Here is a 25,291-nt window from a genome sequence, read left to right on the forward strand (position 1 = left end):
TCTACTGTATAAAGAAGGTTCCTATATTCCTGTAAGGGAGACTTTCTTGATCATTTGGGAGATTCCATGCTTCCTTAACACATTATTCAGTTAAGTTGCCTAAGGTTTTAATGAATGGATTGCTTCTGTTACAAAAGTTCCTTTTCCTAGAGAATCTTCAGCTTTTTAAGAACCATTCTGACTGCCTTTGAAACAGTGCTTCAAAGCTAATTGCCTCACTCCAAAGAATCAATGACTGTCAAAAGGTAGCTCCTGAGCTTGACCAGGAGTTTGCCCGGGACCTGGCTGAGGCCGCATGCTCCAGGACCATGGTTGTCATGGGTGACTTCAATTACCCGGACATCTCATGGGAGGATCACTCAGCAAAATCTGAGTGGTCACAAAGCTTCCTCTCGTGCGTGGATGACCTCTACCTGACTCAAGAAGTCTATGGGCCAATGAGAGGCCTCCACGATCCACTGGCTGGAAAACTGGCTCCGGGGTCGGACCCAGAGGGTAGTAATTGATGGAAATCACTCATCGTGGTGTCCTGTGACCAGTGGGGTCCCCCAAGGCTCTGTCCTTGGACCCATACTGTTCAACATCTTCATTAATGATGTGGACACTGGAGTCAGAAGCGGACTGGCCAAGTTCGCCGATGACACCAAACTTTGGGGAAAAGCATCCACACCAGAAGACAGGCGGGTAATCCAGGCTGACCTGGACAGGCTCAGCAAGTGGGCAGATGAGAATCTGATGGTGTTCAACGCCGATAAATGCAAGGTTCTCCACCTTGGGAAGAAAAACCCGCAGCATCCTTATAGGCTCGGCAGTGCTATGTTGGCTAGTACTATGGAAGAAAGAGACTTGGGGGTCATCATTGACCACAAGATGAACATGAGCCTGCAGTGCGATGCTGCGTCTAGTAAAGCGACCAAAATGCTGACTTGCATCCATAGATGCTTCTCAAGCAAATCCCGGGACGTCATTCTCCCCCTGTACTCGGCCTTACTGAGGCCGCAGCTGGAGTACTGCATCCAGTTTTGGGCTCCACAATTCAAAAAGGATGTGGAGAAGCTTGAGAGAGTCCAGAGAAGAGCCACGCGCATGATCAGAGGTCAGGGAAGCAGAACCTACGATGACAGGCTGAGAGCCCTGGGGCTCTTTAGCCTGAAAAAGCGCAGGCTCAGGGGTGATCTGATGGCCACCTATAAGTTTATCAGGGGTGACCACCAGTATCTGGGGGAACGTTGTTCACCAGAGCGCCCCAAGGGATGATGACTAGGTCGAATGGTCATAAACTACTTCAAGATCGTTTCAGGCTGGACATAAGGAAGAATTTCTTTACTGTCCGAGCCCCCAAGGTCTGGAACAGCCTGCCACCGGAGGTGGTTCAAGCGCCCACATTGAACACCTTCAAGAGCAAACTGGATGCTCATCTTGCTGGGATCCTATGAACCCGGCTGACTTCCTGCCCTTTGGGCAGGGGGCTGGACTCGATGATCTTCCGAGGTCCCTTCCAGCCCTATTGTCTATGAAACTATGAAATTTATCAATACTCAATGCAGAGTACATTGCAATAATTTAGACTGTGCAGTTCATTTTGAGGTTCTTGAAAGTCAATGTTTCAGCTTTCTAGAAGTTGTTCCCTATTCTGTTTGGTAGCTGTTTGTGATGGGCAGCTTGCAAACCTCTATGATCAGATAAACAATGCCAGTGGACATCATACTGCTAGAGTGGACCTCCATGCTGAACAAATTAAAGAAAAGAGACCAAACAAAAGCTAGTTACCTAGTAGGGGTGAGTCTAGCAAACCCATCCTGCAAAAAAAAATGTTTCTGTCAGTAAAATGAGAGATGAACAATATTTTGGCAGCTCCGAGGCATACAGAAGAAAGATCAAAAAGGAAGGACCACTCACAACGTATTAAAAACTTAAAGCAGCAAGCTCACAGGTTAATAACTTGAGCAAAGTACAAGAACTGATCCAGGATAAGATATAAATGGTAACAATTGACCTCTACCTTCTGCACCTAAAGGTGTGAGAACTAGATTGCAAAGTTGCTAAGCTGGTCAGGATATCACATTCTATTGGGCCAGAGCAGTAAGAATGACTGTCACTTAACCTTTTCTTTGGTATCATCTTTTCTTTGGTATCATCCACACTTGTGGAGAAGAAAAGACTTTGGAAAATTAAAGTGGTAGAAGGAACGAGGAAAAAAAAGATTTGGCTCTATTATGTCCTGGATACCCTGCAGATTTATTCTTGCTCCTCCATGTAGTCCATCAGTTTCAACCTCCACCTTAGAACACACCTGTACATAAGCATGACTGCTGTAGAGACAGGCAAGAAAAAGATCCATATTCAGTGTTGTTGCATTGATTTGTATCATCTGATAATTCCACACAAGAAAACCAGGGTGAATCTCCCTGAATCTGACCTGATCTGTTTCCACAGATGGGAAGATTAATTTCAGCCTTCCCTTTTCTTATCTTTCCCCTACAGGTTTGCTTCCCAGTTGATATGAAAGGAAATAAAGAGTGCTGGAAGAAACATAAATGGCAGAGGCTGTCTCAACTAGTAAACCATAATGAGCCATAAATAAGATAGTGGGAAAGGAGAGAGAAATGTACTGATCAAAGTGTTCAGCATGATAAAATGGCACCTGCAATTCATCTTCTCTTAAGTTATTGGTTGACTGGATTCCTAGAAAACAGCCATGGGGTCCATGACTTCAAAGTGTTATTCTGGAGCCAGAAGGGGTGATGGCCTTTAAGAAATAGCATTTTGCTTTACCTGCAAAAAATGAGGCACAATTCAATATGGATGCTTAGCTTCTTGCAAACCTTTTCAGCTTCACCAATACTACTCTGAGGTACAAGCGTACCAAAGGCGTACATTACTAAAACCCTGCCTTAAGCTTTTTATTCTGATAGCCTCACAAAAAAACAAAGCATCAAAGCTACTTGCCTCACTCAAACATTGGTAGCTGTCTTCACTGATATTCAGTACAGAAACTTTGAAGTACATAAGGATGAGTATATGGTGTGGTGTTCATTTTGTTTCCCCAAAGTATAGAAATCCTGCTTTCTCTAAATGTTTCTCACCATCACATGTCAACCTTCTTTAAGGACCATATGTTATATTACAGTAACAATGGATGCCTCTTCTAACTAAGGTGCTTTAGTAAGTGAACAGACAGCTGACTTTGCTGCACCAAGACAATGACACACAACATCCTTTAGATGACGTCTTCAGCAACTGACTTAAATTTTGTGGTGCTCTTGCTTGCTGATTCAGTCCATCTTGAGCTGTCAAGTATCAACACTGTATACAAGGAGCTGATATAGGTTGGCATCCGCATTGCCACAGTGGCTTCTAGATATAACTCTGCACCAGTGCTTTTTAACTCTGCACTGAGGAACTACACACTTTCAGCAGTAGAGGTGGCCCCTCCATAACAGGCCATGTTTTAAGCACAAAGGTAAGATAGGACAGGAGAAGCTGCCCATGCCGTACCTGTTGTATGTTTAACAATTCTTCTGTCTCTTTGGTCCATAAGCCATCACCATGTACATAAGCACTGCATTTGGTTTCAAAAAGTTTTTAAAAATTGAAAAATTCTACCCTTAATTTTTTCAGATTTAGTTACATCTTCCTCATATTCCTCTTGTTAGGTCATAAATTGGTATACTTGTTTTGCCACTATTTTTGTTGATCAGTAACCCAGTCTTTTTACCTTGTACCCACTTTTTCAATTAGTAATTACAGCACAACATTTTTATATGGACATAGAAATTACTTAAGATATTATGCTATTTTATATGCACTATTATTGAAATCATTCACAATTTTTATGCTTACCATTGTTTCTTACAACACAAGTTTGTTGTTTCACTTGATCTTCTGGAACACCATGAATTTCTATCTGGACTATAGGATCAGCTTTATTACTCCTGGAGAGGTTACTAGGTGGTAACTGATAGCCACTAATAAGCTGCATAAATAAAAATGATACATAAGACTTCATTTAGGCTTGAAAATATAATCTATTATAATAATTTAAACAGAATTTCAGCAATCTATATATCCAAAAATTGTCCCATGCAGTGTAGCTGTCTAAAAAACTACAATGTCACCAAGGTTTCACTGCTCCGTACTTAATTCAATCCCTGGCTAATTTGATTTTCAAATGTTACTAGTTTAATCTTCAACAAAATAATTGTTTTTAAAAATCCGCCTTTTCTTAATATGAGTTTTAAGCAAGTTTTATTCAGGCTCTAGCTATATGAAGTTGCTACTTTGTTTAACAGAGAAATCAAAGTACTTCTTTGTGAGAAATCAAAGTCCTCCTTTGTGAATATCCTCTTAGGGTTTTGTCACCTCCTGGCATCCTGTTCATAGGAACCCTTAGCAAATCTCTGGTTCTTGAAGTTGTACAAACATCCTTTAGTAGCATCAGAATTCAGTGTCAGCCGGTAAAAAAGAACTATGTTAAGTCTTTTTCCTCCAAAGCAGAGTGTTAGCTTTTCTCAGTGTTTGTCTCATATAGACACCCTGAGGCCTCTCTCATTCGTTAGTTTAGTTACTTATCTAGTTATTTAAAGTTTTGCCTCAGAGTGCCTCAAGATCTGGCACCAAGCCTAAAAAAGGATTTAAGAAATTCACTGCTTTCTCTGCTCTCTTTCTATTTGTGCTGCTTTGGAGAGGTTCATAATCCTTGCAGTGCTCTATTTGTCAGAAATTCATGTCCAGAATATATCAGGCCAACTATTTCAAGCCAATTTGACCAATTAGGCCCTTAAATCACAGATCATGGTACCAAATGTTATAACTGATAAAAGTGGTTCTTATCAAACCACTCCTGCCATAAAACTATCAGCCATGGAACACTGAACCCCATTTCAGCTTAAGCACAACATTAAGCATTGTCTTTCAAGCAGGGTTGTGACCACAAACCTTTCAGAAGCAAGTGATTCAGCTGGCACCATTTATGCTCCACTCCACCAGCAATACTCCTGATCAGTCCTCAGCATGACATGTTCTAGCTCTGCATCCTCCCTTGCAGGCTTCACACAATATCCTCACACTGTTAATGCTGACTGTCATTTATTTTCTGTGCCTTTCACTTTTACCCAAGCTATCTTGCTGGCAACTTCCTATCTTACAGTGTTCTGTCCTTAATCTCCATTTTGATATTTTCACTCTTCACAGTATGTTTACTGATCCTCCTTCATCTCTACACCCCTGTGTCACATCTTGCAATGGCATCATCCACTCCATAAACTGTGACCTTTTGATTTTCTTCTCCAGCTTTTACACCCATGAGATCTGGCCTCTTACTTTCCGCGGCCTCTTACTTTATGTGACACACCTTTCTTTCCCTCTTCTCACTACTATAAAACCTACAAATTTACATCTGATAAAATGTCTTCTAACTTGGGTCTCCCATTTAGCTTCTGAACACAGTGGGCTAAAAAAGTAATGCACATTAAACCTAGTACTCCTTGCCTCATGTATTTTGTCATCATTTCTGGCTTCTAACAGTAAATTCCTATCCACCATTCCCAACCTGTTAATTCATTCAGTCTCTTCTTTATCATGAACTGCTGTGTCTTTGATGCTTGCCTCTGAATTCCCCTCACTCTAACCACATCTCCTATCAATGGCCTGGTCCTTTCTTATTACTAACACTTTTTGAGGCCTCCAATCCATCAATTATTGAGTTGTCCTTGCTACCTTGGGTTCTCTACTACCCTTCCTATCCATTTTTCAACACTGTCATACTCTAAGCATGTACTTTTTTGCTCTCTACTTTATACTCAAACATCCCTTTTATTCGCCAATCCTTTGTCTGGCCCCTGGACCACAAGGTAAGAGTTCCCCTGAACCTCGTTATGTCAATAATTCTACATCAATAACAAATAATATAATTGATGTACATGCGTAAGTGCTTAAAATCTTTGATTCATGAATATCATGTATTTGACGTGCTCACTGCTAGGGTGGTATGATCTGCACAAGGTGCATATATTGTATAATTACTGTACAATTGCTATTTAATTAATTTTATTTCTGCAATGTATTTCTTTAATATGCTAATTATGTGGCTTTTCTGTAAGTAGTGTACAGTAGGATCAGAAATAACATTTTTCACTGTGAAACTGTAGTTTTCTAACTACTAAATAATTTGAAACTTCTATGATGGTTCAAAGGATAAATTATTTTTTTAAGATGATTTCAGATTTCTCAGGGTTTTTTTAAAATGAAATTGGTTCCCAGAAGAAGAAACAGTCAAAAGATTTAAAATTGATAAATATTTTTTAAATGTTCATCTGTTATATTTGCATGCATCAAAAGATAAAAGCATTGCCATCCATTTTCTTTATATTTTTAGCCTATGTAATGCTATCATAATATATATAATATCCTAAAGGTTTACTAAGGAAAACATGTCAACAGGTGCATCTATACACCATACTATGGCAAGGTAGCAGTGCACTATGTTGCCATACGGTACTCTACAATGACATAGCAATCATGTGTCCTGATATGATCGCTAGCTATGCTGCCATAGTGGTGCACTCCCCAGGTACAACGCACCGCTACAGTGACATAGCGGTGAAATCTAACCATGTGCTGCACACACAATGCAGTAACTGCCTGTACTGTGCCGCGCTTTAGTACTTCCAAAAGGCAGTGCTGTATGGCAACGTGTAGATGCACCCAAAAAGTAAGTGAAATCTGAAAACTCTAATAGCTCAATCCTATTCCATCTGTGCTTGTATAATCTCATATGTTTGTCCTCCTCATTCTTTTATTAGCTATAACAGAGACCATTATAATTTTATTATGTAACTAAAATTAAGCATCTTTCCTGTTTAATTCACTAAGGCCTTTTTCCCCCTTCAGAATGTTTATATATTACAGGTGAAGGGAGGTCTACTCTAACATTGTCTATGCAATGGCTAATAGTGGTGCATATCCTTTAGATTACTTCAGACATCTTGAACAGCTCCACCTTCATCTCACCCTGAAGTTTACGACCACCATCTGGCCTTGTTTTATGTGTCTTATGAAAATTTAATAATCTGCTTCTGATCCTGGTTCTATATGTGATGCCAAATTGCTACTCCCATTCAATACTGTGAGTTCAGGAGAGCTACCTGGCATAGACCTTCTGGATTTGGGAATGGTGACAGAAGAGGCTGACCATGCATTACTACTGCAGCTAGTAGTCTCCCTTTTGAACTGACTGCAGGATATTTTTATTGTCTGAAATATAATAAAAGATTATGAGGCTTTATTTTTCTAGTGTTACCATCTACATTCTACTGACAGCCTCTGCTAAAATTTTGAAATGGGATGCAATCTTCCTCCCCACCTATATCCAGTAATCAAAACAAAATGCAAAGTAATGAGAGAAGACAGTCTGTGGGGAAAAGTGCAGCTGGGGAAGAGCCTACATGGAAAGAAAGGAAAACTATGAGATTTATAAAAGAAATAGTACCCATCCAAATTGCCTTTTGAAATCTATTCCAAATCCTTAATATCTTTATTATATAATAACAATTGAATAAGCATAGTATCATACAACTATAGTAGCCTTATTTATATTTTAGAGAAAATTTTATGCAAATTATTTGTTCTTTCCTGCAATTGTTAACATTTTCAAGTGAAAGATGTGATTTTATGTGCAAAGATTAAAATAAAACTCGGAAACTGTACCACAGTAGATAACAGACACTGATATTAAGATATCAAGGAACTATATTAGTTCTAGGAAGCTTGACAGGTTTAGCATATAACAACTTTTTCAAAAACGAATAGGTTGTAATAATAAATACTTGCGAGCTAATTAAATGAATCATTATATTTTTATAAATTATAAATGGAATTGTCAATAAACCATGCTTACCTTAATTGAGAGTGTAGTTGGATTCTGGTTCCCTATCACACTGTGTGGATTAAATTTTGAATAATGGTCTCTCAGGAATTCTGGTTTTAGAAGATAGCCACAGCCACCATTGTCCACAAATTTTCCATTTTGCAAGTCCATTTGCTGTCCAGGTGTCTGGAAGTTTAAGGCCACTGGAAAAAAATTCAAAATTGCTGCAGTTAACACTTTAAAACTATTCCAATAATAGGCACATTTTAAACTAAAGTTAAAATACTAGACCACAGAATCCAAGGTGCCTTTGTCTTTAAGTCTAGCTCCTCTAAAATTTGGTGTTAGCCAACTGGGGATGATCCTAGTGCCAGAACTGAGCATGTGCCCTAGTTCTGGGTTAAACTCCACTGCATTCCCCTTTATTTTTCAAAGGGAATCTTGGAAAATATTCTAGATATAAGCTTGTGGTTTTTTTCCCCACAAGGGCTAAATTCTAATTCTAACTTTGCCAATTAAGCTATATATGGACCCTTAACTCCATACAGCACATGAAGTTCTCCCATGAAAGGAGAAGACAGGCATAGGATGTGGTGGTAGTAACTCCACCTCAAACAGTACCAAGTTAAGCTAGACAGCCATGAAGGTATGGTTAAGAATTAAGCTGTTCGTTGCAAGTAATATGTTTGAGATTACATATAGGGAAAAGTGAGTCTAATTGTGTAAACTTTTAAATTGCAATGTGAGCAAAAGATTTCCTTCAGACTTAATCTCCCATTGCTGATGTTTATTGTTCATGCACACCTGTCAGGTTTTCCTTTTCCAGGCAGCTCAAAATGTTTTCTGTTTGCTGCTGAAATGGGAAAATAAAACAGCACACTTCAACAACCAGATACAGTATTATAATTCATGAGATAAAGCCAATGCTGAATTAGGCCTGTTTAATGAAAATTTCCCTATTCTAGCATGTTGCTGCTTCCTGTTCACATTCAGCATGGAAAATGCACAAGTCAAATCAGTGATGGACTAGTGTGATGTATTAAGCAGAATGATGATAAGGCATTTCTTTGGGTGGTTTAGCAGTAAAAAAACACAAAGTCTGTCTGTAATACAGTCACTCCTAATAATAATTCAGGAAGAGAGCTTTATTCTGTGATCCCATGAGATAATACAAGAGTATTGACTGAATATGTAGCAAACTTTGGAATTCTTTATCACAAAAAGAAAATGAAAAAAGTTTGGATCTTCCTTTGAAAAATTATTTCTTGTATTTCTACTTTGCCAATTCAGTTTTGATTTCTGTAGTGATCTTTATGAAGAGTTTATTTTTTTAACGAATCCTCTGAAATCAAGATGCCTACTGCCAGCAATGAAGGCAATGGAATTTCTGGTGGCTAGGAGTAAATTAGATTAAATAGGTCACCATCTCTTTTGCTGTGCTATAGTTTGAAGTGTGCAACTAAAATTAAGCAAGGCAAAAATGAAACATCAATATTTTCAAATAGCAGTGAAAAACTTGCAAATGTGCTTGTAACTTCTGCATGATGAAACAAACGACATGATTGCACATGAGGCTGCTGCTAACTTTGCCAAGCTTCATAAGTTGCTAAACGGAAAAAATCCATTTAATGAGAGAAACACACCAAGGAATTTGTTGTTGTTTATCATATTAAGTGACTTTCTGTCGTGATACAAGCTTAGATCGTTGCTGTTGTGAGCTGATGTTTCAAAATAACATTATATTTTTATTTATTTTAATTTAATTTAGCCTTTGATTGTAAATCTAAAACATACTCAAGATGAATCTTAATTTAGTCATTGAAGTCCACATAACTGTAAAGATGCACTGAAGAAATATTTCACTTGAAGGTTTTTGTTTCCTTACGTAAGTAGGAAATTTTATTTCCTAATCTTTGTTTTTCCTAATCATCCAGTGAAAATATCAGCAGTATAAGTGGACATTTCAGCCATAGTCTTGGCATGTGTATGATTTGATTGCATTAGTGTGTGAAGAGTTGCAGGATTTTTTTTCTATTATGACCAACTGACTGGATTAAGGAAAGTCATTGTACATTTCCCTTATCCCTAGTTCTTAACTCTTTCATTTTTAAATATATAATGATAGGATAGATGCACTTGCAGTTCTGAAGCTCTAAGGCAGCAGTTGCGAAGAAATGGAAGAAAATGAGAATCTGGTTCCACTCCATTTCTCTAATCCTCTGTTAAGGCATATTTGTATAATTCCTCTTCAAATGCAGGAAATACCCAGGACTATAAAAGCAGAAACTGTGGAGCTCTACAGAAAACTGGTGCAAAAGATTCTGGGACACACCTCTGGTTTGTAAATGAATGAATGCAAAGTATCTGTATGAAAAAGGTATAAAAACCTTTCTTGGAGCTGGTAATTTTGAGAAGTTACAAATGACTGAAATAAAGATTTTGTTATGGAATTGCAGCAGATCTCAAAATACAATTTAGCCAATCTTCTTTCTCTAGTGTTAATGCCTTTTAAATATCTGCAAATTATCACTTTCATTCCTTTTCTTCATAAATCAGTCTCTCCAGCTTCCTAATGAATTTCATTTTTCTTTTCTGAACTTCTTCCAGGTTACCAATATCTTTCTTGATAGGTATCTTTCAGTAGGATTTGAGATACGAAAAATTTGAGGTTCTTAAAATTTTTAAGAACTATGTTTTAGGCATCTATATTATTCTTCCAGGCATTTGCTGACTACAGCAAATCCTGCCAAATGTAAAATGCCCTATAGACTAACTAGAGTTCAGTTAAAAGAATGCTTAGGATGAAGGAGCAGCTACCAGGACCTCAGTCTTTTGAGAAAATCTGAGGCTTTGAATAGTTTGTCTGAGACCACTGCTGGCATAACTGATTCTTGGATTCCTCACAGAATGTTGCCCATGATCAGCCAATTCTCCAGCTGTATGCTTATGGGATAATTGCTTTGTGAACATATGTTGCAACAGCCCAACTAAAAAAAAAAGATTTGTAGTGTTATTCTTATATTATAAATCTGAGATAAATCGTGTGATTGCTGTGTATAATCCTGCTACAAATGTTTGAAATATCCATAGCCTATAGCAATAGAAGCATGATAGTGTGCATCTGGAAATACAATTTTGAATTTTGTCTAGATCAAATGTTAGGCTTCAGTCTGTTGGGGAAGTACCTAAATTAAAAACACTTGTTCTCTCCATTCCAGTGGGATGGTCTTGGTGGCATTATTTTCTAGAAAAGATGGCATTTCCAGCAATATGTCTTCCTGAATGTGATGGTCTCAAGAGTTAAATATTAGCAGAATATTTTTGTAATATGCTTTCTAGCCTGGCCAAAACACCTGTTTCTTTTCTGATGTTTCTAAAACCTTGGAGATGTTTATTGCTTGTGTGGAGAGGGTTTTGAAACTCTCTGCTGCAAAAAGCCCAAACGTATTGACTTTGGGTATGTATCTACAATTGGTGATTTTAAGAAAAAATTGTCAGTGGTGTACATAGGAAAGACTTCAGCAGCTTCAGAGATTTCATTGCTATACTAATTAAACTTGCTTCTCAACTTTGTCATTCAACACCAAAGCCACCTGAAAGTGTCATCCATACATATAAGAGAGGAGCTTGCCTCAGGTAAACTCATCATGGACATCAGCATAAAATTCTTCAGCATGGCCCCTAAAATGGAATATGGAACCCAGACCTTTGATTTTTTTTCCTGAGCTTGCTTGTAATCAGGAAACATAGTGTGTGTGGACCTACAACACATTCGATATAGAGTGAATGGACTTTATTCCAAGCAGAGCAGACACCCAATGCACAACCTTATACCAGTATATGTAACTCCACTCCAAGACAAATTATTGCTTAGAAAGTAAAGAGTAGCTGTACACTGGTGTAAGTTATACTGACATCCCAGCTGTGTGTCCACTAGCCAGTTTCTTCCTTAGGTATACTGACATACCAGCTGTGTGTCCACTAGCCAGTTTCTTCCTGGGATAGCTATCTGCTCAATACAAATGTGTTCCCTTACCACTTTAATAGCCAGGTGCTATAATTGTACTCATTTACTTCAGAGAAACTTATTATGGAGTAAAATCTGAGGTAAATTACTCTAGCCTCTGGCACACGTTACACTTAAACTGTGATTAACCAGTTAATCACATCTTAAGTTGTCACCTGGCCACACACTAACACAATTATAAAACAAGGAATAAGCCTCACAAAAATGTGTAATAACTTTGTGGCTGGTTCCTATTGTGCCATTAATTAAACATGTGGCCAGGCTGGGGATCCTTGAGCAAAGCTCTGAGCCATGGGGATGCACCATGCACCCCTGCAGCTGGGAGCTATCTGCTGATGGGGCTCCCAGCAGATAACACTGGGAGTTATGCTGATGGTGCTTCCAGCCATAGGGGTGTATGGTGTGCCCCTGCAGCTGGGAGCCCAGATCAGCTGATAGGGCTCCCAGCTATGGAAGCCTGCTACTTGCCAGTGCAGGGGGAGCCCAGATTCGTAATCTGGGCTCCCCCTGTACCAGCAGTAAGGTGTAATCGGATCTGATGCTCAATCCCACAATCATACCTCCTACCATCCATGTGTGGCATAGCAGGAAACGCAATTGTCAGGATCACACACCAGATCCTATGGCACCTTTACCTGCATATCTGCCAGGGGCCTATGTCATAACTGTACTGGGTGTCTGCAAACCTTAATCTTAGGCAGTTTTACTGTAATTTATTCTTCTGAAATAATATTCCTGGTAAGACCTTTAAATTGCCTTTATTTTACCTTTATGCCTTTATGATTTTAAGTATGCTTCCATAAACCAGTTTAACAGATGTGCACACACACATACACCTATGCATTCAATACACATAATGGCAAAAGGGGAGGTTTTTAGGTAAACATATGATTGTTAGAATCCCAACTCGTATCAGCTTTCAGTGACAGTTGGTAATAAAATTGAATGTTTTTCCGCAGTCTCAAGAATATAATGTTTGAATGGGCTGAAGGATGATGATCCCATCTTCCACATTTATTTCACTGAGTTAAATAAGCATTATTTAATCCAGAGTCAAGTAGCACCCATTCAAAATGTTTTTTCAATATATCCATCTAAAAATGAGGGAGTAAGACAAAGATTCTCATAACTATGGGCCAAATGCTTAATTGATGGAACTAAATATAACTTCACTGTAGTCCAGGAGCTACGCTGATTTACAATAGACAAAGACATAGTCCTGTATTTGCATTCAGAAGAGAACAAGATAATCTGAATTTCATTTGTTTCTTCCTTTCAGAATTGGTATTGAAATAAAGTTGACCAAAGAACTTGTAACACTATCCTCTAACTAAGAGATAATAATCCTCTGAATTTTATAATATGTTCTAGAAATGAGGAGAGCCTAATGTCACCATGTCTAATAATTTTTGCAAATCAAGTATAATTTTTTATGAATAGAAGAAACTGTGATAAAGAAATATCCATGTGAATACATAACTGATTAAGGTTTACAATTTTTGAAACCTTAAGGTCAAAAACTCAAAGAATACCTAGTGCTATCTAAATGGATAAACTGAGCTCAATGGACACACTTTTTTGTGACAAGCATCAAAGGGCTATAGTGAGTCTGGTACACAGCCTGAAATCTGCAAGAATTCTTCCCAGAAGTGAAGGCTTAGAATGTAAAATGGGCAAGACTGAATTTAAGAGATGTTTTCATCGTAGATGAGAGACTCATAACAAAGAACTTTGTTTTCTGAGTGTTTATAATTAAAGCCAAGATAGATAGATATTAGGGCTGTGCGAAGCTTCAGTCCCTGATTCGATTCGGCAGAGATTCGGCCCGATTCAGTGACTGAACCTCCAAATCTGAATTGAATCAGTGGACCCCTTAATCTCTCCAAATAGAATTGGAACCTCTGAATCGATTCGGAGAGATTTGGACAGATTCAGAGATTTGGACATAGCCACAGCTTTAAATGTTTTTTCTACATCCCTCTAGGTAGCGGGCAGCTCATGAGTGCTGCGATGCTGAGGCACATGGAGTGTCCCACAGGAGTGAGGGGGGCCTCCCAGCATGCTCAGCAGCAGAGCCAGAAGTAGACCAGAAGCACTTCCAGTCCTCTTCTGGATCTGCCAGGGAGCACTCGGGGGGGCTCCCCCCTGACCATTCTAGCTCAGTGACTGGGGTCTGGGGGGGACACCAAGGGTCCCCCTGTGGCCGAATGCCAAGCCAGGGTACTTCTGGTCCACTTCCGGGTTCACCACTGAGCAAGTAGAGGGCCCCACCACACTCCTGTGGGACGCTCCATGCGTCCCTGCATTGTAACATTTACAAGCAAATCGAATCAGCATCAAATCTTCAGATTCAGATTCAGCCGAACCAAATCAAGGACAATTATCCAAATCAACGAATTGAATCGCTGTTCCTGATTCGGGCCAAATCCAAATAAAAAAGGGCCTGCTTCACACACCCCTAATATAAAGAAGAAGGAAAGAAGTGCATGGAGGTATGATCACCAGAGTGTTTGGAATCCAAAAAACCCATGAAATGGTAATAAAACAGAAATGTACCACATTGGGCCCTGTATCATTGATCAGACTTGTCAAGGAATAAAAATTAGGCATCTGATTTTTATCCATATTGACTCCCCTTTATACTGATAGAATGATATAAATCTCACTCTTGGTCTAAAATAAGAACCATCCCCCAGCTGTACTCAAACTTTTCATGCATCAGTCTTCTGTATGTCAGCCTTTCCAAACTGCCAAATCACAGTTCATATGACAAATATTGCAAGCTAGCATTTATTTAACTGTGGGGGATCTCAAGGCCTTTTTGACAGGGTTGTGAACACTTACTGGCTTTGTATTAACTTCAGATAGTCATATAGGGTTGGACCCATGAAGTAGTTTGCATATTGGAAGGAGTACTATTACAGACAAGTTTCAGAACTGAAACTAAGTACAGAGGTGTTGAGGTTTTGCATCCCTGCAGCATGTGGGGTTTTTTTCCTTTAGTCACCAGGGAAGTGCATAAAGATTCTCAGTAATAACTAGCACCCAGAGACCTTGTGAATGCCTCCAGTACAAATAGATGTGTCATGCATAGATCCATCAAATTGAGTATAAAGGAAATGCTGGAAGGCATCTCTACCCAAAATCCCTTAACCTCTGAGTATTTCCACAAGAAATATATATAATAGCACACCTCCCAGAGTTATAAATTGCCAGCAGGCATTGGTGTCCTGTATCCCTTTGTATAAATCCAAAGGATTATTATTGTTGCTATTTATACAACAACAGCAATAATACCAAGGGAGCCCTATTATAATAGGCCTTCACATGCAGACCTAAGGCTACACATAGTTTGTTTCAGAATGCCTGGCCCTATTTCCAGACAAGATATATGGAGTGAGTGGGGAAAACAATCAGTGGAACTGTGGCATTAGGAAAAGGGCAGAAGTAATGTGATTATAGGGATGAATCAGCTAGCTATGTTATATTTCCAAATAGTTTAAAATTCAGATCTTTTGGAGTGATTTGTGGGTAGCTGCTTCACTAACCATCACCATTAAATGGTTGATACCTTGTTGGCATGACAGCAGTTTGTGGCTTTGAGGAAGGAGAGGGAGGAAAAGCAAAGAGCCTAAGAAATTAATTGCAGATGGAATCCATTGGTAAGAAAGACCTGAGGGAAAGCACCAAGATGAAGACGCAAGTGAGAGCAGTGGAATGAGACTGTTGAAGCAGGCGTCATGGGTAGAGGAGTTAAAGTGGTAAGTGACAAGAAATAGGAGCAGAGGTATGGTGGGCCTTGAATATGAAGTCAAAAAGCTCAATCTTGATACAGTGCAAGACAGAATCAGTGGACTGGATCTGAGTTAGATGTATCATGCTTATACAGACAAGGAATATATAGAGAAGCTATAATCAGGTATTTTTAGATATAAACTGGCCATTGAAGAATCTTTTCATTGTAGAATAACTGGAGGCATTAAAGTTGTCAAGTGGTACATGGCATACTGAGCTGAGCAGTGTAGACTGATGGTAAAAAAAAAAAAGAAGCTGAGAAATTTCAAGTTTCAGTATAAATAGCTCAATTTAGACTAGATAAAGGAGAGAGCATGAAAAATAGATTGTAAATATCTGTGCAAAGAAAAATATCATTTCCATTTCTGGGAATAACATTGCCTGGATAACAAAAAGCTGCTATGCTGCCTTGCAAAAAAAATTCTTGATCAGAAAAAATCAATAGCCTATATTCTAAACAGTGAAATCAAAGTTACCCTGGATTCCAAATGAGTCTTTAGGCTTAAAAGTGATTTGGGGGAATAATAGGAAGGCTCTCATAAGAGGTCTAAAAGATTTGTATACTAATACTGCCTGGCCCAAGCAGGTGCTCATAAAAAGATCCAGGGCTTGCCCTGTGAAAATCCAGAGAAGTAGCAGGGTCTATAGCACGGACAGGCAACCCTTGGCATGCAAGCATCAGAGTGGATGGTGGGTAAGGGACCAGGGATGCGCTGCCACAAGAAGCATTGGACCCCTTGTAGCTCTCCTGCCATATGCCCGTGGCACGTCAGCATCTTACAAGTCAAGGTTGCAAGTGCTTTTGGCACTCTGCCCAAAAACGTTGCTGACCCTTGATCTACAGTACAGCAGGTGCAAACAAACATCACCCTTGTACTGCCATAAAAATATTTTTGGTGCCACAAGTTGCAAGTGAAAAGATTTCCTTGCCCCTTGTCTTGCTTCATGTGCCCAAAAATGTTTGTGCAACAGTTCCTTGCAACTGTTGTTCCTTATCACAGAAGATGTCTGCTCACTTATAGCGTGATCCCTGCAGCCTGGGATTCTGAAGTTGATGCTGTTGTTGAAAACAGTAAGAGGTTAAACGATGGTTACTCAGTCCTCAGCAACTGTACAACCTTTCTTTATGGCTCCATATAAATTGTTTTTTAAAAGGTGGAAGAAATAAAGGGCCTCTTTGAAGAAAGCTATGACTAATATACCAGAGCCATATAGACTCTAGCAAATAATGTTGTTAGTATGTAACTGAGTATGTATTGTGAGCTTTGTAAAAATTCTAAATTGGTTACTGATACAAGAGTTTAATGTGAACACACAGTACTGATTTTAAGTACCTAGATGTTTGAATATAAGGAAGATTTTAAACCAGAAGCAAAAGGAACTACGTTTTATGTGACCTGATATATGTAAAACTGAAAGTAACTTATTCATTAGAAAGAGGAGAGGATAGGCAAAAGGATAATAAAAACAAGAACAGAATAAAGATATAGGTACAATCACAATTACTATTGTAAGACCTAACCCTTCATTTTATATACTCTATGAACCATAGCATTTGAAGACATCTCAAGAGATTACTCCATTCACCCTGAAATGAGAATGAAGTATACCAGACCATCCACTAAGAGATATTTTGTTTAATCTGTTTTTAAAACCTTCCAATGAAGAAAATTATATCACTTCCCTCTGTAGACTATTTCAGTGCTTAAATACCTTATAGTTAGAAAATTTCTTCTAATAACTTATCCTAAATATTCTTTGCAAGTTAAGCCAATTCATTCTTGCACTGTTTTGGATACAGAGAGCAAAAATAATTGTCATCAGATTATTAAGAAAAACATAGTAGAAAATAGTTACTATGTATACCCTTGGTCTTCTCTTTTCTAGATGCCCAAAACTGGTTTTAGTATTCCATCTGAGGCCTCATTATTGCCCAGTAGGCTGAAATAATAATCTTCTATGACATCCCTTTGTCATCCAATCCCTTTACCATACCCAAATTTGAACTGGAGTCATTAGAAACCTGGGATGCTCAATAAATGTAGAATCAAGCCAATAATGATTCCTTTTTATTCTGTTATTGCCCTTTTTATTTTGTTATTGGTTTCAGGTAATATTTTCAAAGGTACCCAAATAATTTATGAGATTAAATCACATGTAGGATGTAAATATAGGAACCCCAGGCACTTTTGAAAATGTCAACCCCCCATTTTAGGAAAATCAGAGTAATAATATAAGTTTAACTTTCTCCAGAGAGTCACCAGATTATCACTTGCATGGAAAGTGGGGACTTCTAATTATTAAATGATGTTTAAGTCAACTGAAGGCATCTGAAACTTGAAAAATATGACAAGCTGCTTCAAGATGACTTAATATTTTGTCAGATGATATGCATACCAAGGAGGAAGCATTCACTTACTAGGAAGAGTCTATGCAGGGATACAGAGCTCCACATCAGAAGTAAACAAATGTTACCTGAAATAAGTTACTGTATTTTTCCCCCATTCACCATCAGGGCCATAAATATAATATTATTAGTACTACTTATTTTACATTTCTAAACCATGTACAAACAATGGCTAACCTTTGCAACATCCTTATGCACAACTAATAATTTCCCTTTCAGTAAATGGAAAATGCTATATTTAGAGTGTGTCTGAATGCAGCTGCGGTTTCTTTAATAATAGCCCAAATGAATAAAGCAAAAGATAGAAGACTGTTAAGCCATTGGTACGCTAACTACAGATATGAGGACAGAAATTATATGTTGCATCTCTGTTGAGGTACAAGATAAAACTTGTAGCTAGGCAAATGAAGGTGTATGATGGTTTTAAACCCTCAAAACCCCCTCCTCATCCTGGGCTGCTCCAGCAACTGTAGAGGGCCTGACATAATTTAGTCAAGTCTTAGTGGCTCATCTAGACTAGTGCAGCCTCCCTACACTGCTCTCTGAGCCACAACATTGAATGCTATGACCAGCCTCAGCACATTCCACCTGGTCCCATTATCATCCCCACTACAGTTCCTCTACTACAGCTCAGAGCCCTAGAAGGCAGACTTAGAGATGTCCTCTGGAGTGCTTATACTAGGGTTTTATGGCCTTTTAGGTCCTTTATACTGCTCCAGCCTTTTTATTGGATTCAAACATGCCAGAGTATGGTTAACATTTCATTTGAGGGTCATGAGTGACTACAGGGCTCTAGGGTCTGGGCTAGTAAGCCCTGTAGATAGGGACACTAGGAGAACCACTCTTGTGGGAGCTGAAAGAGAGTTCTCCATCAGCAGGACAGGAAGACAAGGGCCTCAGTAGGAGGACTCAGGTGCCTATATACTAATGCCAGGAGCATGAGGAACAAGCAGGAGGAGCTAGCCCTCCTACTCTCCAGTGGGCATTACAATCTAGTAGGGATTACGGAGACCTAGTGGGACTCCTCACATGACTGGAGCATAGCTATAGAGGGCTACACCCTGCATACAAGGGACTGGGTGGGAAGAAAGGTGGAGGTGTTGCTCTCTATGTGAAAAAGAAGTACACCTTCTTGGAGGCCAACATCAGCTCCAAAAATGGGCAGGTTGAAACCCTCTGGGTCAAGTTGCTCGGGTGGGAGCAAGAATGACATAACTGTAGGTGTATACTACAGGCCACCAAACCAGGGGGAGGAACTCGAGCTGGAGTTCACCCGAGAATTGACTGAGGCTGCATTTGCATGTGACATGATCGTCATGGGCGATTTTAATTATCCAGACATCTCCTGGGAGGAACAGTTGGTGAAGTTGAATCAGTTGCGGTCCTTCCTGACCTGAGTCAGGGAGCTCTTCCTCACTCAGGAGGTGCATGGGCCAACCAGAGGTGACGCTTTGCTAGACTTGGACCTGGCCAAAGGAGATGACCTGGTAACCAAATTAAATATAGAGGGAAGCCTGGGAGACAGAAACCATGAAACCATCATGTTCACTGTCTGATGTAAGGGAGACAAATCACATAGCAGGACTGAAGTCTTGGACTTAAAAAATGCAAATTTCAACAAACTTAGGTCACTAGTAGGGCAAGTGCTGTGGGACCAGGGACTGAAGGTGAAAGGTCTGCCTGAAGAATGGTTGTTCCTGAAGGACATGATCCTTGAAGCACAAAGGAAGTCCATTCGCATGCAGAGAAAAGGTAAGAGAAGGGCTGGGAAGCCCTCTTGGCTACACAGGTAATTCGTGGTCTTCTTAAGAAAGAAGAAAGAGGCTTACAAACAATGGAAGCTCAGGGCAGGCCCCAAGGAGGACTATTCCACAATGGCCCATATTTGCAGAGAACAAATAAGACAGGCTAAAGCAGCAACTGAACCTAGGTTAGCAATGGGAATCAAGGACAAGAAGAAGTCCTTCTTTAGGTTTATAGGGAACAGGAGGAAAACAAATGGGAGTGTGGGGCCACTGCTCAACAACTCAGGAGAGCTGGTTACTAGCACCCAGGAGAAAGCTGAACTCCTGAATGACTACACTGCCTCGGTCTTTCACTAAGGGAAAAAAACCACGCCAGGTAGAGTATAGTAGAGGATAGTAGGAATAATCACCTTCTTACTATTTCCGTAGAATTTGGTGTATGACCAATTAAAAATGTTAGATGTATGCAAGTCAGCAGGATCAGATGATCTTCATCCAAGAGTGCTGAAGGAGCTGGCCAAAGTCATTGCAGAACCCCGGCAAAACTTCCACAACTCATGGCACTCTAGAGAAGTCTCTGAGGACTGGAAGAGAGGCAATGTCCTAGGGGAAAAATCCTAGAAATCCTAGAAAAGTTGATTAAGGAGCCTATCTGCGATAAGCTTGCAGGAGGTAAAATTCTGAATGACAGCCAGCATGGCTTTGTCGCAGGCAGGTCTTGCCTTCTATGACTAGGTAACTCACCACCTAGATACGAGACAGGAGGTTGACATTGTATACCTTGACTTTCAAAAGGCCTTTGATCTACTATCCCACAATATCCCTGCAAGAAAATTGGAGGATTGTGGGCTTAGCTCCAAGACAGTCAGGTGGGTGAGAAACTAGCTGCAGGATACAACCCAGAGAGTTGAAGTAAATGAATCTGTGTCATCCTGGCGAGAAGTTGGCAGCGGTGTCCCGCAGGGGTCAGTAATCAGTCCAGTACTTTTCAACATCTTTATTAATGATTTGGAGGGGTGGGAAGAGCTCACTAGCCAAGTTCATGGATGACACCAAGTTGTGCAGAACCATGGTCACACTTGAAGATAGGCTACAGATACAGGCAGACCTAGACAGGCTAGCAAGTTGGGCGGATAGGAACCTGATTAAGTTCAACATTGAGAAATGTAAAGTGCTCCACCGTGGGAAGAGCAACCCCCAACATACCTACTGGCTTGGCAGCATCAAACTGAGTAGCACCACAAATGAAAGGGACCTGGGGGTAATAATAGACTACAGTATGAATATGAGCCAGTATGCGATGCTGTTGCCAGTAGGGCAAATAATACTCTGGCATGCATCAATCGATGCATCTCCAGCAAAACCAAGGAGGTGATTCTTCTGCTCTACTCAGCACTGGTGAGACTGCAGCTGGAGTACTGCATCCAGTTCTGGGCACCACACTTTAACAAGGACATGGACAAGCTTGAGAGAGCCTAAAGAAGAGCTACCCATATGATCAGAGTCTTACATGGCAAGCCATAAGAGGAACAGCTGAAGGATCTGGGAGTCTTCAGCCTGAGGCAATGAAGCCTGCGAGGGGACCTGGAGGCAGCTTACTGCTACACTAAAGGAGTACATCAAGGGCTTGGTAAGCAACTATTCACCAGGGTACCCAAGGGGAAAACCAGGAGTAATGGCCACAAACTCCTGGAAATCAGTTCAGGCTCAACATTAGGAAAAACTTCTTCACAGTCAGGGTTTCCAGACTGTGGAATAAGCTCCCTCCAGAGGTGGTGCAATCATTTACACTGGAAATCTTCATAAGGAGACTAGACAGTCACCTTGCTGGGGTCACCTGACCCCCAGTTATCTTTCCTGCTTGGTGCAGGGGCCTGGACCCAATGATCTTCCGAGGTCCCTTCCAGTCTTACAATCTATGAATCTGCCAAAGTTTATAAACAATGATTTAATTTATTACTATCAGAAAGTGATAACTGTTAAGCTGCAGTGTGATTCATCTCTGTGTAACATCTGATAGGTGTAATTAATTAGTGTTTTGATGAAGTTGATGTGCAAGCCAAATCTGTTTGTTGTTACTTGTAGTGAGCACAAAGAATTTTGTCATACTTTATTTTTCATCTTTGGACTCCCCTTTCACTGTGGAATAAAATACTTACATCCATTTTATTCGTCTTAATTATCACTTTGTGCTCATAGCTGTAGTATTTCAGAGCAACGGGGCTCACCCTTCATAGTTAGCATAGGAGTGCCTTTGATTGATGTAAGCAGATTCACTGTTGTTACATGAGACATCCACTTATGTGAATAACTTGGACCAATTAAATCATATAGCTTTAAGGATATTTTCATCGTGTAAATTGAAAAACTCAAATCATTCTAACATTTCTAACTACTTGTTTTTTCTCTATTTAAGTACGTGTAATTCCATTGCAAAAAATATTTAAAATTGTAATAAAACTTTTGTTATCTTGTTGCAGGGCACTAAGATGTCCCTGCTCTATAAGGGCAGAAGCAGCCTAGCCAGGGAGCCCTGCAGGCTAGGCAGAGCTCCACAGCTGCAGGTTGCCTGAGCAACAGGCTAATGGGGTAACTAGCTGGCACCTGCAGGGGGTCAGATGACCAGAAGGAGGCAGGGCCCTGGGATCATATAAGCTCAGAGCTAGGGCTAGTAGAGCTCACTCTTTCTGGAGACTGACAGAGCCCTTGCCTAAGAAAGCTATACAGAGGTGTTCAGTTGCCTGCTTTGCTGCCTACAAGAGCAGTGCTACAAGGTACCCAGGGCTAGGAGCCATGCTGTCCTAGGGGTAGAAGTTTGACTTCTTAAGGGGGTAAAGCATGGTTTTCATTATTATTGTTATGTTATAGCCCGGGGGCTTATGTTTGTGTCATGGTTATACTGGGGGTTTGGGATGAGGCTACTGGTGGGGTGGAGGCATCATTAGTGCCCAAAGGGAGGCACACAATCGTGTAAAACCTCAACACCAGAGGGGCTCAGCTACGGAGGCTGGAGAGCCCAGCACCACTGACCTCCACACAGCACTGATTGAGTTAGCTCCCCTGAATTCTCCCCAGGTGTGCTTGGCACAGTAAGAAAGCAACTTACAGAGCTTTTTGCTGAGTATCAACCTTCCCTGAAGGCGGGAAGAGGGCGGTAGGGACTCTTCTGAGTGTGTTTGCTCTGTCAGCACCCCAACTCCTCACAGTTACATAAGCACCTATCCACATTTGTTCCTTACATCATAAAGGGTGTTCTGTATTCATAGTAATTAGTAAAGTTTTACCCATCCTCCCTCTCCTGTCATTGTTAATTACCCATCCAATAAACCAATCGATTCATTTCAGTTTCTACCTTTCATGCCTGTGCTCTTAATTAGCTGTGACCTCACTGACAGAAGAAGGGCTAGCATAGTTTTGACAGATGCTCTACCTAGTCCGCCAGTTAGCCAGTCAGCCAAGATCTACCACTTAGGCTGTGGTGTCCATCATTAATTAGTTCCCAGTCCAACAACCTAGCTATATTAAAGGGGCAATAGTCAAGTAGGCCGAGGCCCCAACAGAGGGTTTAACATCTGTGTAACACCCATGAGGCATGGGGCATGGTAAAGGGAAGGTTTTGAAGCTGTGCAATCAGCCCATAAGGCTTGAGGTGCCCCATGAGGCACAGTACTGAAGAAACATCCGGTGAAGGGCTCAAGGGCCAGCGAGGCCTGGTGTGGTTCAGTTGACCAGGGCCATGCAAAGGCCTGTGGGCAGCCTCCTGATTTATTTTACCAACAAGACGTGGCAGGAGAGACAAGAGTGCACCCTCAGGGCAGAGTTGGCACAGAAGCGGAGCTGCAATGTGCATCACAGCCATCCCTGGGGACACCGCCGCATGACATATCCATTACATAGTTCTAGTTGAAAATCCACTTCAATTAGGATTAATTTCTTAGGAGTTTCTCATGAGAAAAATAAATAGTTTTGATAAATTCTTATAAACTGATATTTATTTAAAACATGTCATTTTGCAAACCTCATTTGTCTGAAAGTTAACTGCTAAAGCTATTTATTATACTTACTATTCTTATATCTGAAACTAACTAAAAAAATGTTTCTAATTGTTTCAATATGTTTTCTTTTTGTGTTTTTGATAGTTTGTTGTGTACAACTAGCATCATTACTTTTTTGTTCTCTAACGCAGCAATTAAGAAAATGAGATGGTAAAACAAAAGTTGGCAGAGATATTTAGGGCAATCACACACCCTTGAAACTGTGTTCTTTCTCTCTCCCTCTTAAATTGATTAGATTTCAAGCTCGCAGTGTCCTGTTAATTGCCTGCATTCGTGGATTAAGTGAGTTTAGCAAGGAATAATAATTCTGATGACAGCTGTCAATAGCATCTGGATGAAAGGAAGATTCAGGTTTTTGGCTTTTTAGTTAAATTACAGGGTAGAGTAAATTGATAAATCTTCTAACAGGAGACAGGGGGCTCCATTGTCATCTGGCTGGATTATTCTGTATAGTCATAAACCTGGCAGATAGAGGCACTTATGGTTCTCTTTATGCAAAAGTAATCCCTGGGTTAAACATAACTGGTATGGCAGTTTTGCACAACAACCCCTTCTAGCCTTAGCCCCAGGGGGCATTTCAAAGGAGAAGAAGATCTGGCCAGGATACTTCTATACTGTAGGAGTCCCCAGAAGCAATGTCTGCAGGTTGGGGCTGTGGACATCTGCAAGGTAGATGACAATACACCTTCTTCCCAGGTAAAGTGAGCAGACTACCCAGTGGCATTCCGTCAGATTTTATTAAATAGTGTACACAATCCAGTCTTTACTAACTCCTGAGAGTTTTTAGTGAATAATAGTAATGTGCTTTCTAACTTTTAGTCAATTGTGGAATAATAGCAGTGCCACGGAGACCCTTTTTGCCCTCAAAACACACATGCTGGAGATGGGCAGATCAGAGAAGCTGGTCGCTGCCTTCATACTTCATTCACTCAGAGCTCTAGCTGGATGGAGAGCTGGCAGAAAATCCTGCCCCACTGTTGCCAGCTCTCCTGTGAATGGAGCAAATTTCCACTGCCTAGTCCAATGATATTCCATACAGCATACTAATCTTTCCTCATTAAATCATCTGCTTTATCTATCTCAGCAACTGCAAGTAGTTATACTAACTCTTCTACTGGCATGCAACCAGCAAAATATTATGACTGCAGCTGGAAAAATAAAAGTAATACACAATTTTTCAAATGATTGTATCACTAGTTAAAACTGTAAAAGAAAATTATTGGAACTCCACCCTGAATTTCTTGTCTTCCAGATTTTTTAGCTTCTGCTTTGTTTCTAACTCTTCATTCCCTTCCCTGTCAGCTCAAATTGATGACTGGCTCTAAATGTTTGTCAAGGGTATATACCAGGTCTAGATAAGTCAGGGGTTTTTTTGCAAATAGACTTAAAGTCAAA

General features: G+C 40.1%; 1 protein-coding gene across 1 annotated transcript in view; it reads right to left on the reverse strand.

The window, feature by feature from the left end:
• Window positions 1-25,291, reverse strand: part of PLCZ1 (phospholipase C zeta 1) — a gene marked incomplete at its 5' end in the record, with an annotated part of 93,734 nt that overhangs the window by 4,515 nt on the left and 63,928 nt on the right. The window contains 2 exons of the mRNA XM_006029112.1: window positions 3,844-3,976; window positions 7,898-8,070. Coding sequence (XP_006029174.1) covers window positions 3,844-3,976; window positions 7,898-8,070 — 306 coding nt within the window. The remainder of the gene's footprint in view (window positions 1-3,843; window positions 3,977-7,897; window positions 8,071-25,291) is intronic.

This window comes from Alligator sinensis, unplaced genomic scaffold (genome assembly GCF_000455745.1).
Source record: "Alligator sinensis unplaced genomic scaffold, ASM45574v1 scaffold365_1, whole genome shotgun sequence".
Taxonomy (NCBI): domain Eukaryota; kingdom Metazoa; phylum Chordata; order Crocodylia; family Alligatoridae; genus Alligator; species Alligator sinensis.